General features: G+C 36.2%; 1 protein-coding gene across 3 annotated transcripts in view; it reads left to right on the forward strand.

Annotated features, from left to right (window-relative positions):
- The window catches only part of PDE4B (phosphodiesterase 4B), a gene marked incomplete at its 5' end in the record, with an annotated part of 229,830 nt that overhangs the window by 196,246 nt on the left and 13,258 nt on the right, over positions 1-20,326 (forward strand). For all 3 annotated transcript variants that reach the window (XM_083361117.1, XM_083361118.1, XM_083361119.1), the window contains 5 exons: positions 16,516-16,609; positions 17,602-17,780; positions 18,538-18,636; positions 18,785-18,949; positions 19,868-19,967. In XM_083361117.1, the coding sequence (XP_083217243.1) occupies positions 16,516-16,609; positions 17,602-17,780; positions 18,538-18,636; positions 18,785-18,949; positions 19,868-19,967 (637 nt within the window). The remainder of the gene's footprint in view (positions 1-16,515; positions 16,610-17,601; positions 17,781-18,537; positions 18,637-18,784; positions 18,950-19,867; positions 19,968-20,326) is intronic.

Here is a 20,326-nt window from a genome sequence, read left to right on the forward strand (position 1 = left end):
AAAATATTCAGGTTTTTTCTTTCGTTCAGTAAACAAACTGGGAATGTTTAAGTAAAACAATTACTCAGAAATATGAGGAATTTATTCTCTGCTATTCAGGAGGAGAGAGGTTCAGCGAAACTTTTTTTAAAAAATGTGAAGATGCAAAAAAAGCAAGCACTCTCAGCGACCACTCCCTCATACAGCACCTCAATACATGTGGTTTGGCATATATGTTTTATTAAAATGATAAATCTTTTCAGTTCTGTTCAATCACATGATATCAATTAGAATATTTACTGCTGCTAGCCCTAGTTTCATTATTTATTTATTTATTTATTTTATTGGATTTGTATACCGCCCTATTCCCGTAGGACTCAGGGCAGTTTACAGGGCAGTTAAAACCATGAATACAAAAATTAAAAACAAATAAAACAATTAAATTAAATTCAAGCCCCAAGAGTAAATCTAAAACCCAGTTAAATTAACAACCCCAAAGTCTGGACCAAACAGATCGAAGAGCCAAGTTTTCAGGTCCCGGCAAAATGAGCGAAGGTCGGGGGCAGTCCTAAGTTCTGTGGGTAGTTGGTTCCATAGGGCAGGCGCACCCACAGAGAACGCCCTTCCCCTGGGAATAACCTGCCGGCATTCATTAAGCGGCGGTACCCTGAGAAGGCCCTCCCTGTGGGGGCGCACAGGACGATGGGAAGATGATGCAGCAGGTGTTCCCTTAAATAGTCTGGACCCAAGCCATTTAGGGCTTTATAGGTCATTACCAGCACCTTGAATCTCACCCGGAGGGCAACCAGAAGCCAATGCAGCTCACGGAGAAGAGGTGTTACACGGGAGTATCGGGAAACTCCCATCAAAACTCGCGCGGCTGAATTCTGCACCAGTTGAAGCCTTCGGGTGGTCCTCAAGGGCAGCCCCATGTAGAGGGCATTGCAGTAGTCTAACCGGGAGGTCATGAGCGCATGAGTGACTGTACCTAGAGCATCTTGGTCCAGATAGGGACGCAACTGGTGCACCAGGCGAATCTGGGCAAAAGCCCCCCTGGTCACGGCTCCTATATGATCTTCCAAACTGAGCCATGAATCCAGGAGGACTCCCAAGTTGCGAGCCCTATCAACAGGGGGTAATACCTCATCCCCTATTGTTAATGATGGAGAAGGCTGGTCAGCCCGAGATGCCGGTATGAACAGCCACTCAGTCTTGTCAGGATTGAGACGAAGCCTGTTTCTCCCCATCCAAACCCGGACCGCCTCCAGGCAACGGGACATCACAGTGAGGGCATCACTGGGTTGGGTCGGGGTGGAAAGAAAAAGTTGGGTATCATCAGCGTACTGGTGATACCCCACCCCGAAACCACGAATGAGCTCACCCAGCGGCTTCATGTAGATGTTGAACAGGAGGGGAGAGAGGACCGACCCCTGAGGGACTCCACAAACGAGAGATCTCGGGGTGGACCTCTGTCCTCCCATCAACACCGACTGCGAGTGGCCCAGGAGGCAGGAGGAGAACCACTGTAAAACAGTGCCCCCCACTCCCAACCCCCTGAGACGTCGCAGTAGGATACCATGGTCGATGGTATCAAAAGCCGCTGAGAGGTCTAATAGGACTAGGATAGAGGAACAACCCCTGTCCCGAGCCCGCCAGAGATAATTCACCAGTGCAACCAATGCCATCTCTGTGCTACGCCCAGGTCTGAAACCCGATTGGTACGGGTCGAGATAATCAGTTTCCTCCAGGAACAGAGGAAGCTGATGCGCTACGACACTCTCAACAACCATCGCCAAAAAGCAAAGGTTGGAGACAGGACGATAGTTATTCAAAATCACCGAGTCCAGGGTGGGCTTCTTGAGGAGGGGCCTCACCACTGCCTCTTTCAAGGCAGAAGGGAAAACACCCTTGCTCAAAGAAGCAGTTATTACTGCCTGGAACCAGCCTCGTGTCTTCTCCCGGGCTGCATAAACCAGCCAGGAGGGGCACAGGTCCAATAAACAGGTGGTGGAGCTCAGCCTCCTCATGATCCTGTCCACCTCATCGGGGATTATGTTTTTCTTATGTAGTTTCTGTACTGCAAACGTTTCCAATCTCTAATTTGAATTAACATTCATTATGCTCTTTTCTGAATCCTATCCAGAGTCTTAGTCATCTATTAACATAGGTGTAGATCAAATAATAATAATAAGATATTGTATTCATTGGGCAGATGAGTGCATTTGATATAACTGGGGTCTCTCTAAAAGCAGACAGAGATTGAGTGCATCCTCATAAGATTATAGATATTTCTAGATAATTAGTAAGCTATAATCTATATGATCACTGTATTAAGGAATAATAATTGGTGTTTGTGATTTGTGACTTTGTGAATATTATACAACATGGCCTCTTAAATAGACAAAAAATGGATCAAGTATTCCCAACATATTCATCTGTCTGCTAATATGAAGGATTTGTAATTCCACGTTTCAAAATGACTTTATATACAATTGAGATAAGTGAATTTAAAATATTATGTTCCTGTTAAATATTTTTGTTATAAAATTAGGACCTCAATTTGCCAGGGAAGCATATTTTTAGTTCTCCTGGACAGTTTTTTTATAAAATGTTGAAGGCCTTAATATCAATTTGCTTTTACCTAGGTAATTATATTGTAATATTATGTTTATGACTGAAGAATTTACCAAGCTTCTTTTTCCACATTTGAGTCTAGCAATTTTATATTTGGCATGGCTGATGTAAGGGGAGCAGCAGCATTCACTGAATCAGAGAGGCTGAGATGTTTAGAGTCACTCAAATGACCCCAAGAGAGATGCATCCTTCCATCACGTAGGCACTTTCTGAAATGTCTCATTATACCTCCTCTCCTTTGTTAGCAATGTCACATACTAGACCATTGTCCTCCTTATCTGTAAACTAAAATCTATTGATGTATACAAAACTTTCACTACACTCCTTCTAAAGGGTTTTTGGACACATAGGACACTCACGTCTTGGTTTTAGGAGGCTAAATAAACTAAACATGAGTACTCTAATGTAAACTTTGGAGGTAATTCCTGGCTGTTTGCCCCTTGCTTCATTGCACAATGTCCATATTGAGAAATGGGGGGGGACCTGATGCGAGGACTGCCAGGACTGAATCTTGCTCACTTGGTACGTGATGTTTTGCTTAAGGTGTGCCAAGCTGTTCTTGCTTTTGAGTTTACTGTAATTTCCTTTGTTTAATCTGCATTACAAAACAGTCATACATCTCTAAAAGATTTACTTGGATTAACTGCTGGCAGTCAACTAGAAAACCTGCTACTTCCATTTTCTTTGTTTCTTAAAAGAGGGCTTTAACAGCTGTGAATCATAGAATTCTTTGGGATTCCCTTTTGTTGATTGCCATTTGTCCTTAGGAACTGTGTCCTAAACAAAGAAATGTTTCTAGAGAAGAAAGACTAATAAGTCATAAGAATTGTCTCAGAATTAACCCCATTTTTATAAAAATTATAACAAACATATGATAAATCTCAAGTGAACTTGAGCTAGAGAAATTTAATGCTTGCAAGTATGAAGTTGTTCAAAAATAATTATTTAATTTAATTAATTTTAAATTTGATGTTACAGTATAAAGACTTGTTTCGTATCGAGTCCAAGGAACATTTAATGTGATAACCTCTGAGCCTCATCACTTAGTTTTCAGGTGGAATAAGAAACCATCTTGTTTCTTATTCAAAGAGGTGAATTGTGCAAATATGTGGGCTGCTTTGAGGTTGTGTTTCTCAATCTCAGCATCTTTATAATGTGTAGTCTTGAACTCTCACAATTTACCAAACCAATCAGAAAAACACTGATTTAAAGTACTGAATACAATCTAACAATTGCTATTGGTATGATTAAATGACTGTATGCTACTACAAACAAACGAAAGAAGTGTCAGAAAGAAGAATGGCTAATATTTCATTAGTTGCTAATGTAGCCCATTCTGATATTTGCTGGATTCAATAGATATATACTGTATATTAAAGAAATACAGCATTTTTATAGAATCCATAAATTTTGCATTACTACTGTTATTTACTTATAGATATATAGGTCCAAAGACCTTTATTCCTGGGCTTTATTCTTTATGCATAAAGTTCTTAGATCTCATCAAACGGTGCCCCTTCAATTTGCTGGTTTTGTCCTTATCCTTAAGACTTTACCCTTTTTATCACTGGATACCTTTCAGAATATTCTTTTCATGTGTCACTTACCAAAATGGAACTCCCCTAACTTCACTTTGACAACTCACTGCAGTTGTTCACTTTTAATATCCTAGAATGTGGATGAGGGAGGATGTCTACCATCACTCTGTGAAATAATGGTTGCCTTGATAAAATGTATACATAGCCTACAAGTTGCTAGTTGATTATTCTAAGCTGTTTTCTAAAAGACAGAACAACCACTAAACAAGTCTTTGAAACAGGATACAGAAAGATCAAATTGTGCCATAAAATGTCCTTCTAGTCAACCAAACTCTGGGCTTCTATCAAAGGGTGTTGTACATTAGCACAATAAACATGGAACAGCACAGTCAAGAAAGTCAGAATGCAGAAGCTTCTGGAATGGATATGGTTGAATAGATTAACCATTTGCATTCTTGCCCAATGTGTTTAGATGTGATTGCTCCTCTTCACAAATAGGTTGAAAGAGTTTTGTCACATCGTGTCATTTTTTAATAGATAACCACATGTTTAATATTACACTTTTGTTTGTCTGCATTTAAAGTACCATATTTTCATGCTTCCACATGATGGGTGTGTTTGTGTTAAGGTTGGTTTTAATAGGTGGGAGCACCTGGTTGATTTTTCCTGGCCAGGAACCTAAGCAGATTTAAACATGGTAGATGGGAAACCCAGAGGAAATCTCAGGACTATGGGTCAGACTGGAAAGCAACCCCCTCCCAAAAAAAAATCTCAGAAGACAGCAATAGCAAACTCCTCTCTTGTTGTCAAGAAAACTAAATGGATATTATCCATAAAGTACACAAGAATCAAGCTTGATTCAGAAGAGACGTGTTTTTTATGATATATGAATAGAACAATTCAGGACAACAGAAAGAGCAAAATATGTGAGCTGGGAAGTAACTACTTGGGGAACAGATGATTTAATTATTATGGTCCATTATTTGTCTTCCCTTGTATAAAATGTACACTTACTGATTGTCTGAAAACTATTTGATAAATATTAGCAACAGAAGAAACATTTTTGGCCCTTGCTGCCAAAATAATTTTTCAGAGGAGAGGGAAGGATTATTTGTTAGATTGGAAGGTAAAACTCAAGGAAATGTGTGCTTTTAAAATATTTCTGGTCTTGAGCCAGAATTCAGTGATGTGCATTCGTGCATAACTTCTCTCTAACTGTACTATTTGTTATCCTTTGTTTAAACTGGATTATAAAGCCAAATAAAGCATTTATTAGAACTAAGGTTTCTCAAACATACCATCAGCCTATGCCAATTTTTCCCATACATTTTCCTACAATGTTTCCACATCATATGAATCTTCATACAGGTCTTTCTACCTGTATCTCTTTTAATAAGACATATATTTAAAAGCAGGTGCTAAATTAAAAGAGTGCTAAGTTTTCTCTTTGTTTATAGAGAAGCAAATTTATCATGGAAAAGAAAGGTTTTATTCTGACAGGATTCCTAATGCTATTACACTTGACATTGGCCCAAACAGCCATACAATATAGTAAATTCTATCTAAAAATATTATACTTTTCTTCTAAATCAATAGCAGAAGAAAAATGTCTAGAACTAAAGTAGGTTGCATGTAACTGCATACTATTTTGTTAAAGTGGCATGAAACAAAGCATCAGTATATTCATTTTGGTACTCCATCTTAATCTCTTTGCATGATATAATACTTTTTTACCCCAGAATTAACCATAAAGGAGGAGGTTAGGGAAAGAACTTTTGCTCCTTTTCTTTTAAATATCTTACTGCCTAAAATTAATTTAATAAAACCGTGCCTTTCTATCTTGCTCTAGCTCCTGGAAATCATTATCTTGTTTTAATTTAGTTTATGATGATAACTTCAAAAAGTTAAATAAGTTCAAGAGACTACAGAAATACATCTACTTCCATATTATTTTCATAGTGACAAAATGACATATGTTGCTGATAATGGCTAAACATTAGACATAAGACTAAGAGAAGGAAATTAAAATAATTTTTAAAAGTTTTTAACTCTCACTGAAATTAGTAAGGCTTCATCTTAACTGGAACATATCCAAAAGCTGGTACAAAATGGGTGTCCTGTTTTTATTTCACAACTGTTTGCACCATCTTGATATTTAGGAAACAAGCATTCTGCCCAAAATTATAACTATAACATAAATAGTTAATCGTGTAAGCTTATAAGAGCTTTTCCTTCCAGTCTTGTGTTTACATAAGTAATAAAAGAATTACTGTAATGTTTTCAAAGAGAAACACAATATTTAGATTTCTGCATGCAATTCTCACCCAGAAATCCTGGCTAATTAAATCACACTATGTATTTACTTATTTTCTAAAAAGAAGGAATAACCAGAATATTATTACTATCCATTACTTTCTGAGAGGTCTTGAAGCTACTTACGTCATAAGCTAGATTTAAACCATGGACCAAATGTGGCTTATTCATCCTAACTCATTTGGAAGCAATTAACCGTAATTCAAACATAAGTATAATGGGAAGCTCTTGTGAACTACAGATTTGCAGATAGTTTCCATACCTGTGGAAAAGAAAAGAAAAATGAGAACAAAGAGCTTTTAAGTAATTAAAGCTGCTTGTGAATGTTCTGGCTTTGTTAGGATAGTATTTTCTTAATTTATTACATGTGAAGATGAACCAGTACAAAAAATAGAAACACCAGAACAGAGACTACCGTATGTACATTACATATATTTTCATTTTCATATGGGCAGTCGTCACATTATCTATTTCATCTGTAGATCCACTCATGCTATAAACTACACAAATAGTATTTTTCTTTGTTAGATTTATATATTATCTTTTTTCCAAGAGTTTAGAACAGAGGAGATGTCAGTCTCTCTATCTTTTGTTCTTATAAACACCACCTTCTATGAAGTTGGTTGGGGTGAGAAATAGCAATTGCTGTAAGTGGCTTCCCTGGAGGAGCCTGGACTTACTGACTCTTCACGGAAAACTGGAAAATCTTTACTTAAACCTTCTGATGTGAATGCCTCCAATCCAAGACATATTTTCTGTTTTGCAATTTATTTTGATGCAATTGCAAGTCACTGAATAGGGCTTGACAAACCTGTACTGAAAAGGGAAACATACTATTTTGAAATAAATGTGTATTGTCTAAAGAGATATTGGCTTTTGTCTGTAAAGAAACGCTGCAACCAGTGGTGCACTAGGACTTACTTAACAGAGAAAATCTTCAAATTGAGATTACCGTATTTTCCGGTGTATAAGACTACTTTTTAACCCATGAAAATCTTCTCAAAAGTCAGGGGTCATCTTATACACCTGGTGCTGAAAATTTAGGGACAGGGCTGGCTGGAAAACCTGGAGCGGATCTCCCATTTAGTCTGCGCAGGGAAAGCGGGACCAATTGGAGAAGAAGCTGCAGTCTGTGATTTTTTACAGGCTGGGGTCTGGGCGTCTTTCCTTCTAAAGTTGAAGAGCAGCTGTAGTATATCCCAACTTGAAAGGCAGGTGGGGAAGGCAGCAGCCAGAGCAGTGGCTTAGCTCTAAGGACACATTTGACTCAGGAACTGGGCGGGCTGGCTGGAAAACCTGGAGCGGATCTCCAATTTGGTCTTTTTTTAAAAAAAAATCCCATTTATATCCTGCCCTTCTCTGAAGACTCAGGATGGCTTACAATTTAAAGCACAAATCAATGTGCTTAGCAATAGCCTTCATTCTGTGTATATGCCTGTTTATTAGGGCTTTCACACACACCCCCAGCAGCATTATTACAAAGTCAGCTTATTGCCCCCAACAATCTGGGTCCTCATTTTACCTACCTTGGAAGGATGGAAAGCTGAGTCAACCTTGAGCCTGGTGGGATGCGAACCTGCACTAATTGCAGGCAGCTGGTGTTACTTAAGGCTCTGCGCAGGGAAAGCTTTAGAGTGAATTAGGAAAAGTGGAAAAGTGAATTAGGAAAATAGGGAACAGTTGCTGGAATTGGGTATGTGTAGTTTAATGAAGAGAAGGGTGAGGGGTGACATGATAGCAGTGATCCAATATCTCAGGGGCTGCCACAAAGCAGAGGGAGCCAAGCTATTCTCCAAAGCACCTGAAAGCAGGACAAGAAGCAATTAATGGAAACTAGTCAAGGAGAGAAGCAACCTAGAAATAAGGAGAAACTTCCTGACAGTTAGAACAATTAACCAGTGGAACAACCTGCCTCCAGAAGTGGTGAATGCTCCAACACTGGAAGTTTTTAAGAAGAGACTGGACAGCCATTTGTCTGAAATGGTATAGGGTTTCCTGCCTTAGCAGGGGGTTGGACTAGATGACCTCCAAGGTCCCCTCCAACTTCTTCTTCTTCTTCCTATTATTATTATTATTATTATTATTATTATTATTATTATTATTATTATTATTATTATTATTGTTTAATCCACTTGCACTGTTTTATGTTTACATGTTTGATGACAAACAGCTTTATGTTTACAAGTGACAGTTTTCCTACTAAGCACCTGCATGTCATAAGCATTTGAATTAAAATTACCATATTAAAATCAAATCTGATGTTTTTTAATTTTTATTTGGTGTGCGTTGGAAGAGGGTAGTCTTATATGGCGAATATAGCCCAAACCCTATAATTTAACAGGAAATGTAGGGGGTCGTCTTATACGCCCAGTCGTCTTATACGCCGGAAAGTACGGTAGCTCCTGGTGAGATATCCATGCACACTGAACAAATAATGATATCTTTTAAGAATATTTATTTTCTCTGAAGGTTTTAAAGCTAATGTTAATGGAATGTACCCAGTAAATAAAATTAGGATATATTTTTACACAAATGAAGCCTTACGTAACTTTAAATGGGATTTTGTTCAAAACAGATTCAAGAAATATTTTCAGATGTAAATTAATTTATTCTAGATGAAATAATAATTAGATTGTAATTACATGAGTTTAAAAGGAAGAAAAGGACATTGAAACTAATCAACAGTTGTAATTTTATACTTTTTATCAGGAGATTAGGCAAATATGATTTCAATTGTTGTCATTAGAATTTTTCTATTTGAATTTTTAAAACCCAGTGGTACTTACCCCATACTAATCAACCACACCAAGTATATAGTGAATCTTTTTCTTTCATTCATAAATTCCTCAATTAGTTTGGCAGATATCTTTGCCCATGCGAATGTTTAGACATAATAGATGCAGCCAAGTTTAAGTTGTTTGAAAAGAACCCCAAACCATCTGGAAACTGGATTACAGGGCATATACACTCTATAAGAGCCAGGGAAGGAATATAAATTTCTAGAAATGCTTCCAAACAACAGATACTAGTTTAAGATTGTGAAGAGATGTCCTTCCTTTTATTTGGAGAATCATGTTGGGTGGACTTTTTACATCTGAACCAATTATTTCTCTCACATATGTGCAAAAATGAGCAAGAGAGGGGATAGGCACGATATAAACTCCATCACTTACATCCTTACATGCAGTGTACAACAGAAGTATAGAAGTGCAAAGTTTTTGATGTTTTAATTTACATTGTATCATTTTAGCATTGTGTTAGGAAATAATACCTATAGCAGGCAAGAATATATTATATATTGCTTGGAATCTTTTAAAAACACCCTGATGCAATTGTTTATCTATAATTTATTTCAGTTTACAGTATTCACTCATTATCAAAATGTCAATCTGAATCATAAAAATGCACATCAGTTCTTTCCTATAAAATTACTTTCCCCAAGTGGCTGCTTCCTTGACATACTGAATCTGTATCTTTAATCATTCCTAGCAAGTTACTGACTGTGCTGGCTGATTTAATGAAAGTTGTAGTCTATCATTTGTTGAAGTCATTAGCTTGGAGAAGGCAAAATCATCAACAAGGCTACAAAAATGAAAAATGAATCTTTACCTAGCTATACAGTAGTGTAAATATAAAATAGTAACACCCAAAGATTTGAAAGTAAAAAAATGTCACAATGTTTTTAAAACAACCAAAGCAAGGCTCCCATCACAGTCACTGTTACAATAGGCAGATCAATTTGCTGAATGACTCAATATCAGACAAACTTAAACAGGTCATCGTTATTTTACAGTAGTTTCAAAACGTGTAAAACAGGAAACTGACACAACTAGAATCTCTTTTAGGCAGCTTTATGTATACTTCGACCATTGTTTTAAGATTTTAGAATTTTAGATTGTCTAATTAGATGTGAAACATGATGTGTAATCTTGCAATACATCATATATGTGCAGCATTGTTGATTAAAAATATAAAATGTTATTTGATTTTCAATGAATAAATATCATTCAAACCTGCATATTCTTTTAAATGTATGGTGCTGCATTTATGAGTCAACGCAAACTACTCAATCCAAAGTATTTATTTTCTTTGCTTTATTACCAATTTTACAAATGGATACACTTCAGAGTATTCATGGATTTATGTGACAAAAAGACATTGTTCAGTGTTTAGGCATTTATCAGGATTAACACCTGATAATCAAAAATAGAGTTTTGGATAATCTGCAGCCCAGTATTTATCCCTGTAGCTGTCAATTGTTTTTTTTTCTAATTCCACAGGACTATACAGTATAATGCCAGTAACATATGGTCCTTTCCTGATAAAAATCACTGGAGACAGAAATTATTTATCTAAAATGTTTGCACACTACTTCACATTAAATAAAGTTTAAATAGTTTTGTAAATTAAATTATCGATAAAAATAGGCATTAAGCATAGTATAAAATGTACAAAATAAAAAATACATGAATACACAGTAGCAGGGAAGGTAAATATCTATTGCTACAGAAATAATGCTTTACTAGGCGAGAAAGAATAAAATGAAACTGCATTTGGCTTGCTTTACAAAAATATAACTAAACCAGTGCCAGACATTCACTACGGAACACAGCCTTTCAAAAGGAGGCAGCTACCACTGCTTAGCAGACTCCTGTGAATCTGTGAGAATGGCTAGAGCAGGTCCCCCAAAGATTCTCTTTAAAATATGGGCAGGAATATAGTGGAAGTTGTTCCTTCAAATATTGTGGCACAAGCTGAAAACATTTACCTACATGATGAAAACGGTGGAATCATGTGTTCAGTTAAGCCTTAGCTGGCTTAGGAATTCTGGGAATTGAAGTCTATGAGTCATAAAAGAGCCAAGGTTGCCTACCCCTGAGTTAAGGTCTTGTCCAAATTCAGTGAGAACCATAAGCTTCTTTCATTTGGATTGGTTTTCCTTTGAATTGCTACACCCTGGAGGAACCTGTTATTGTCAGGCTCAGTGTCAAGATAAGAATCTTTACTGCATACTAAAACCACTAAAACAGTTAAAATGTTCTCTGTCAGCCTGAAGGTGCAGTCCCCAGCCTTATATTCACTATAGTTTAATTCCAGACCTTATTACTCCCACACAGATTGTTCAATAGTCTTTTCAGGCTGCAATTCTTGACTTTAAAGTTAGAGGTGGATATAACTCGCATCTCTACTCTTGAGAAATTCAAAGTCTCAACTCTCACTATTATGACTACAGCAAATCAATGAGTATTAAATGAACATCCATGCTGTTTTCATAGAAAACTTTGTGCCAATTTTTATTATTTAGGTAGGTAACCAAGTTCTCAAAAAATGAATAAAAGCAATTCTCCATTATCAAGTTTTAACCTAAATCTCTTCTTAATCATTTCAGTCTCTTTTTCAGATTCATATCTCAGCGTTTTATTTGGCGATTACAAGTATGAAACTAAATATATTAGGCTGCGTTTTTGCTCCAATTTTCTGGGATACTTTAAGATTTGCCTACACTCTAGTCCTATCAGTTCTTTGATGTGAGTCTTAAATGAGATTCATCAGCTGAAAGTTATTCTCCCATGTGCCCACACGGCTAGGATTTCTGACCTTCACATTGAGCATCATTTACACCTTTTCCTGTCTATATCTTATGACATTTTCGGCACTAAACCTCCATGAGCTAGAGGAGAGTGACGCAGATCAAAGTTATCTGTGTTCTTGTGACTGCTTCTATAGTGTCTTCTTTGAAGCAGAAATTCAAACAGGCAATTCCAAAGGTTCCTATTCAGTTTATCTGTCATTGTAGGCAACTGTACATTTAGCATTTAACTTGCCAGAGGAAATATTTTATAAGCACAATGCAGTTTATATTTCAAAGCCTCACAGTTTTATACGTAGCTGTTATATAAATACAGTGACTGTGCCTGGCCTTTAGCATTTCAAATGTTGGTTACAGGTGTACTTAAAATTCAAAGCATTCCATATTCAATATTTAAGACATAAATAAAAACAGAAACATTATTAACGTAGTACACTATTAGCATAAGGTAGCCATGGCAGCCTGGTTCGCTGCTTCAGAGAGATGTTTTATCAGAAAGCATGGAACATAGCAGAGTTAATAGGAATAATAACCCAAGGGTACTAAACATTGGATGTTCTTCTAAATCATATCCTGACATCTTGCTTTTTTCGGACAAATCATAGATAGGCATGTGCATGTTCTAGGATTATTTATTCATTCACTGAATTTTAAGGCCTCCCAACTCCCAAAATGTTACATCATTAGCAATGTATCAACAACAACTATTAGCAAGGCAGTTTTGGTATTGAAATATGTATTGTTTCAATTTTACAGCTATTGAAGAGTATGTAATTAGTCTACAATATAATATTATCTTTATATGCCAGAATAAAATGAGATAAGCATTAGATGGAGGGTGCTGAAGAGTTTGTTCCGATCAGATGGCTACAGTCACTTGAATTTGCAGTCTCTGATGGATATTTCTGAGATCAAAATACATCCTGGTTTTTGACCAGTTGTTTATAGAAGCTCCATAAAAACTAAAAGCAATATTAAATTTGACAGGCCTCTATTTAGTTCTGTGACTATGATAAAGCATCACCAACTTTTATGTGTTATGATTCATTGGAATCTTGTTTCTAATGTTTAGGAAGAAGCAAACTTTCAAATAATTTGATAATGAGTGATCATACTTATTTACAGTGTAGGGTTTTTTTTGGTCAGGTTCAATTTTAGATATATATGAACTCTCTCATACCAGAATGAATTTTAAAGAAACTCAAGCATCCTAAGTACCTTTTCAAATTTTAGAAATCAACAGTTAGCAAATTGGAATGGGATATTCTCACTTTATAATAGACAATTTGGGTACAGTTTGCATGCTATTCATATAACTCTTGACAACAATACATAGATATCGGCATGTACTTGTTGGTCTTATTGGTTGTGAAGACAAGGTGCTGGTTGTTTTGCACATCAACAACTACCTTAACGGTGGCTAAAACATCTGCATCTTGTTTTTAATTTTTGACGGTAAACACTAATTTTAAAAAGAGGAAGAATATTTGCTGTATTTTTTTTTATAATCTGCTCTGCCTTCTCTCTGTCATGGATTGGATAACAGGAGAGCCTTAGAATGAGAAAGGCAACAAAGATCTTGGGCTCGCCAAAAGTCCCTGCTTCAAAGAGCCATTCTCATTCCAGACTATAAAAGCTGCAGGAAATTGAGCACAACTTTTACAAAATGGTTAGAATCCTTTCAGCCCTTCGTTTATGATAACTTTGTTCTTATTGAAAGTTGGAATTTCATGGCAGAGGGATGGATAATATAAAAATAAGCAGGGAGGAGGCCAGGCTTGTTCCACAGAGGCAGCAGGCGTACAGTTGCTATCACGCTGCTGCTGCCCTATCACTTGATCTCCCTGAGGTATTCATTCCATTGATTTCTGAAAGGGGAAAGGCATGCTGTTGAGAAAGGCAATGATGCAAGAAATGGGGCTGATCTGTGGCCATGGCTAAAAGGCTAGCCTAAAAGCAATTAAGGTAGCAGCTGAATAAGGGGACATACACACATTCAGGACACAGATAAGTTAATATCACTCTTTTCTGAGATTAACGCAAACCTATTAACCTGTTCAGAGCTCCTATTTTGTTGTGACCTAAATTAGGGTGCCGTGTTTATTATTGAGAGCTTAATTGTCTTTCCAGTAAGGAGGGAGAAATGATTTTCTGAAAGCAGCTTTTATACTTCGGATCTGCTAATTAGCCCTTCTCTCTCTCTCTCTCTCTCTCTCCCTCTCTCTCTCTCTCTCTCTCTCTCTCTCTCTCTCTCTCTCTCTCTCTCTCTCTCTCTCTCTCTCTCTCTCTCTCTCTCTCTCTCTCTTTAACCATAAGAAAGTTTATGCTGGGATGATCCCTGTTTTTTGGCAGGGCTCTTTAAGACTCTGAAATTAGCTCCTAATTGGTTTCCATAGCTTGCAGGGTTCCTTCGGCAGAACCGTCATCGCTGCAAGACGGTGATCTAAAGGGAAGCCTTCCAGTAAAAGAGACGGCCTGTCACGTGGTCCTGTTGCCATGGCGTTCTCTTGACCAGATGAATAGGAGCCCTTAACAAGGAAAAGGGACAGGCCTGGGGGAGAGGAAATCTTCACCTTATAAAACAACTCTGGCTGCTAATTAGGAAAAGTAGCATTTATCCACTCACTTGTATTCTTAGGAATTTCCTGATGCTGAAGATGGAAAGGGAAAGAGGAGTAATTTGCGTATGTTTTCACTGGCAATCATTGTTTCATCTTGGATTATTTTCCATTTAGTAGTAACCGCATCTGGCTTCAAAGGAGCTGGTTCTGCTTGACACTTGGCACGTATATGAAACACGAAATTACCCACCCCACACTTTGTAAAAAGTCAGGAATCTCAAGTTGCATTGTTTAGACTGCTGTCTTTAACAGACGTAAGGGAAGAAATGTCTTACTGAAGGTTGGGAGGCTTACTTCTCAGGGAACGGATGTCAGCAAGATATGAAAATCTCTGATTTCAAGCTGCATGAACAACATGTTGCAGGAATGAGCATGGTTAGGTATTGCTCATTTGAACATTGCTAATATATTGAGGTGCATTCTCTGTGATTTCAAAAAACTTAAGTAAATATGAATGAAGTACAGTAATAATAAGGTAGAAAACCTACACTGTGGACAGACTGTATAATGCAATCATAAAAGCCCTAATAGTGAGAGGAGCACTCATTGTTTGCTTCCTTTTGTGTTGTTTACATATACACAGGGATTCCTCCCTTTTATCTTTGGAAAAGATGAGTCTGTTGCTAAAGACAGCAATATCTGTGAAAAGCAATTACTATTCCTATTTTTTCTCTCTCTCTCACTTCAACTGCACAGTTCTTTCTGGAAGGGGATACCTCTTCAGCCTGCCAAACATTAAAGTGCTTTAAGATAACTAGCTGCAAACATTTTGAATGAGATCTTCTGGTTCCTTCATGCAGCAAGTCATATCGTTTGTATGTGTCCATGTGTGCGCACACGTGTGTGCAATTTTCAACACCAGCAATAGCAAGAATAGCCTGGAGCTTTTGTTGGTGAAAGTCTAAAATTCCAGCAATCATGGGTACTCATGACTACACAATAGCAAGCATTGCTTTCCAGCCTAGTTTTCATCCTAGTCTGGAAAGCAATACTTGCTAATGTGTAGCCACAAGTACCTAGGATTGCTGGAATTTTAGACTTTCACTGACAAAGGCTCCAGGCTGTTCTTGTTATTGAGAAATTCCTCCTTCTGATCTGCAGATTCCGCATAGGAAATTTCTTGTTTTGCTGTGCAAAATCTTCCAAAAATGTCTGAGGCAAACTATTTGTATCTTGGGAACATGTCAAGGTGGGTTTAAATAATAAAAAAGAAATAATCAAGTTGTTCCATATACATCAGATTAAGCATACTTTGTGTTACTATATATCATAAACAGAAAAACAGGTTTATCACTGATCAATAATAAACTCATACTGGATTAAAATCAGATAACTCTAAAATATTAATAAGATGGCATGCAAACTGACAGCACTGTTTTATGTTGAATAGCAATGTATATAAGCTATACACATGATATTGTATTAATGTTCCTGTCAGGAAATATCTGCAAGTTGAAATTGCCTTTCTAAGTAGAAAAATGACAGACATCAGACATCTTTAAAGGACTCCTAAAAGCATGAAATCAAAACCTGCTCTAAAATCTAAATAGTTTTCCAGAATTATGTAAAAGTGTAATTACCATTTTTTTAAAAAAAGACTTTTTTTAAACCATACACTTATTATGTAATAATGGATGATTGCATGACAACTAGAAAATATTTTTCATTTGTGTGTATTTGTAATGTTATATATTTCTGTAATGTGTAATGTATTTCTGACTGTCTTGTTTAGTTGTGTGGTATATGTTCTAATTAATATGGATGTTGATGCATTGTGTATCCACCTGTAAGATAAACAGACTATCTTTAACCTGAGTTTTTATGTTCTAATTACCAACAGTTCAAGAGAATGTTAAACCGGGAGCTGACACATCTTTCAGAAATGAGCCGATCAGGGAATCAAGTCTCTGAATATATTTCGAATACTTTCCTAGGTATGTTAGTTAACATTGGATCTGTTTCCTTGTAAAAAAAACCTTTGAGCAAACGGTCACTCAAAGCCAACCTCAACATTTCAGTATCTTTAAGGAAACAATCTCTGTGGTAGTGAAAGGATTTCTTTTCAGAGGAGATTGAGGAAACGGGAAGTTATCTAGGAAGCTATAAAATTAACAGGGCAAAATGTGGTGGGACAAGTTCTTTGATAACCTTTCCTCATCTGCATGCTCTTCAGCTGAGAGTAATTCAGCTCTCTGACTTCCAGAATTCTCAGCTCTGGCCATGGAGGCTAAGGAATGCTGGGAATTGAAGTCTTCCTCTCTGAAGAATACAAAACTAGGGGAAGGTTGTTCAATTTCAATGTTACAGGTGTGCATACCATAACCATGTGTCCATAAGCTTGGGCAGTAACATGCAGAATTAATTATATGTGCAGGCAAATATTTAATTAATTTGTTAAATTTATACAGCTGCCTATTTCACTTCCATGACTGTGTGGCTTACAGTACCGGTATTAACAATATTATTAGCATTATTATTAATATTTACAAATAGAGAAACACTGAAGAAAATTGTTACCTAGCAACCATTAATGCTTTCCAGGATTCTGCAATAATTTTGCACTCAAGAAATAATTTTTTCTCAAGATATTTTACTCTAGCTTAGAGCAGATAATCATGGATCATTTTGGGCTAGTCATGGCCTCTCAGCCAATCTTACCTCACATATTATTATTGGGCAAAATAGGTGAAGGGAACGGTCAGTGTTATGCTAAGCTTCTGAATAAAAAGCAGGATATAAATCTAATTTAAAAATAACAAAGGAATAAATGCATTCTTCATTCTGTGTCTGACAATTTTGAAAACAATTCTGAAATTCTATAGCTGCCCATTTTCAAAAGCTTGTCAGGCACAAAATAGTCTATTCGGATCTAACCCAATGTGCTTAATAAATATTATAAATTAATTTTTATCCTTTTTTAATACAGATAAGCAGAATGATGTGGAGATTCCTTCTCCTACACAGAAGGATAGAGAGAAAAAGAAGAAACAACAGGTTATGACACAGATCAGTGGTGTAAAAAAGTTAATGCACAGTTCAAGCTTGAATAACACTAGTATTTCAAGATTCGGTGTGAAAACAGAAAAGGAAGATCATTTAGCTAAGGTCAGTGTGGTTCATAATATTTGTATTTTTTAAATGAAGAATACAAATACATATGTAAACAAGACATATTAGTCATACTCCACAAATACTTTTTATGTTTCCATCTGTTTTGAGGAGACTGCTTTGCAAAAATGGTAATAGTAACTTCTTCCATGAAATTTGTTGCTAATTACTGTACTGAAAATAAAACTTGAAATTAACTTAGCTAAAGGGAATAGTTTAATCTGTTCCCCTCACTCCTCCCCCCCAAATGATCTTGGCAGTTTTCTGCTATGCTATGAGGGGGGGAAAAATACTCAAAGGTTTAGATACAGCTTTGGAAAATAACAAGGCAAGTGGCTCAGGACAAATACGTTCTTAAGAAGAAAGTTCTAATCCTAAAGTGTTAGAAACTATTGGTAAGAGAAAAAAATATTGATAGAATTATCTGGAAAACTTACAATTAATTTCTGAACTCTCCCAGCCCTGAAAGTGGTATAGATCAACTCCCACTTAAACAGTTTCAATGGGAGGGATAAGGAAAATGGGAGATAGGGAATGTCACACTTTCAGAAACTAGTTGATATAACAAATTATTTATTCTTTCATATACTATATTTTTGGGGTAACTACTGTAATTGTAACTGTAGTTAAAATTCATATCCTTAGGTGTTAAGGAAAAAGTGATTTGATATCTCTGTATAAATGCAATTATAATTTACATATGGCCGCATTCGCCTTGTGACCGCATTATACATTCATTATTTTTTTTCTTTAGGAGCTAGAAGATCTGAATAAATGGGGATTGAATATATTTAATGTTGCAAGATACTCACACAGTAGACCTCTCACTTGCATTATGTATGCAATTTTTCAGGTTAGTAATTGTGATGTTATTATTATTTTCATCTTCCAATTGCCATATATATATATAAAAGAGTACTAACTTCATCTTTTCTCAGTAATGAAGGCTTTGGGTTTTTATCATACTCTTGACTACTTGTAATTTCTATTATTCTGAATAGGAAAGAGATCTACTGAAGACGTTCAAAATCTCATCAGACACCTTTATAGCTTACATGATGACTTTGGAAGACCACTACCACACAGACGTAGCTTACCATAATAGTCTCCATGCAGCTGATGTAGCCCAGTCTACTCATGTTCTTCTGTCCACACCAGCTTTGGATGTGAGTTGTTTCCCCCACCCCTGACAAAACAATACTTCCAAAATAATTTGCTCGTACTGGGTAATTTGTCATAGCACATGCTTTAATTAATAGTCTGAATGTAAAAATAAGTAAAAATTTCCTGCATCATTCATTTGCTTTGATACCTCTGATATAGCACAACTGTTTCTGCAAGTTCCTTCACACAAGGCAATTGTATCAATTAACTGATTTCTAACCTGTTACATAAAGAAATTTGATGAGATTATAGAATTTCAAATTGTAATCTTCCATCTTGATGTAAATCCATGGATTGCTTGAAGCAAACAGTATACCCCATCCCATAATATTTTAGATTACAAAACATGTAACGAGTAGACATCCATTTCTCCAGTCTTCTGTTGTATCCCATTTAATGTTTTTTTGTTTATTCTCAGCAATCACCTCCTTCCCAAATGTATGGATTCTTATACTCATTAATATGTCTTTATGTTATCTCATTAATATAAAAGCTAGATTTGCACTAATTAAGTTGTATTGTATAGTTCAGATATTTATTTAAAATTTATTGCTAAGAATATAAATGTGAGTTTACATTTTTGAGATCATATTAATAACCTATGCAATATTCTGCATTTTTTGATGTTTTTAGAAATTGCTTTAACATGAGATGCAAACCTTATATTTTTACTTTTTAATGTTTTACCAGGGATGTATTGGAAATACTGCATCCCCCTCCCCCCCAAACCCAAATCAAAACACAGATACATAGTCAAAATGAATTGGCAGTAGCTAATCCTTTTTTAAAAAAAGATTTCAGTTCTTTATGTACAGATTTAATTGCACATTTTTTCCTATGGAGGTTGTTAATAAGTTAACAGATACTTGATGAGCTGTATTTATCATTGAAGTCTATGTGTTGATCTTCTCTATTTCTAGGCTGTATTCACTGATTTAGAAATTTTGGCAGCAATTTTTGCAGCAGCAATTCATGATGTAGATCACCCTGGTGTCTCCAATCAGTTCCTTATTAATACAAGTGAGTTCTATGTTCATTTAATGAGTACACACATATGCATACAATGGGTATAATTCTCATCAACTCTCTTATTAAGAATAGTCAAAATCTAGAATAATTAAGAAGTGAAGTTGAGAATATCAGAGTTGACTTATCAATGGAGGCCACATCTGCACATTACAAAGGTTCCCAATTTCCGTGCTACTTACTAAAAGTACACAGAAACAAGCATAACTAGCCAAGTACATAATCAGTAAAATAATGCTAAACTGATACACTGGGAGTTTATCTGAAGTGAGTTGAGAGCATCCTAATAGATTAATGAACCAAGTTTAAAAGTTCAAACCAAAGGCTTTTGAATACTGGTTACTGGAAAACTA

Source organism: Vipera ursinii (genome assembly GCF_947247035.1).
Source record: "Vipera ursinii genome assembly, chromosome: 3".
Classification (NCBI taxonomy): domain Eukaryota; kingdom Metazoa; phylum Chordata; class Lepidosauria; order Squamata; family Viperidae; genus Vipera; species Vipera ursinii.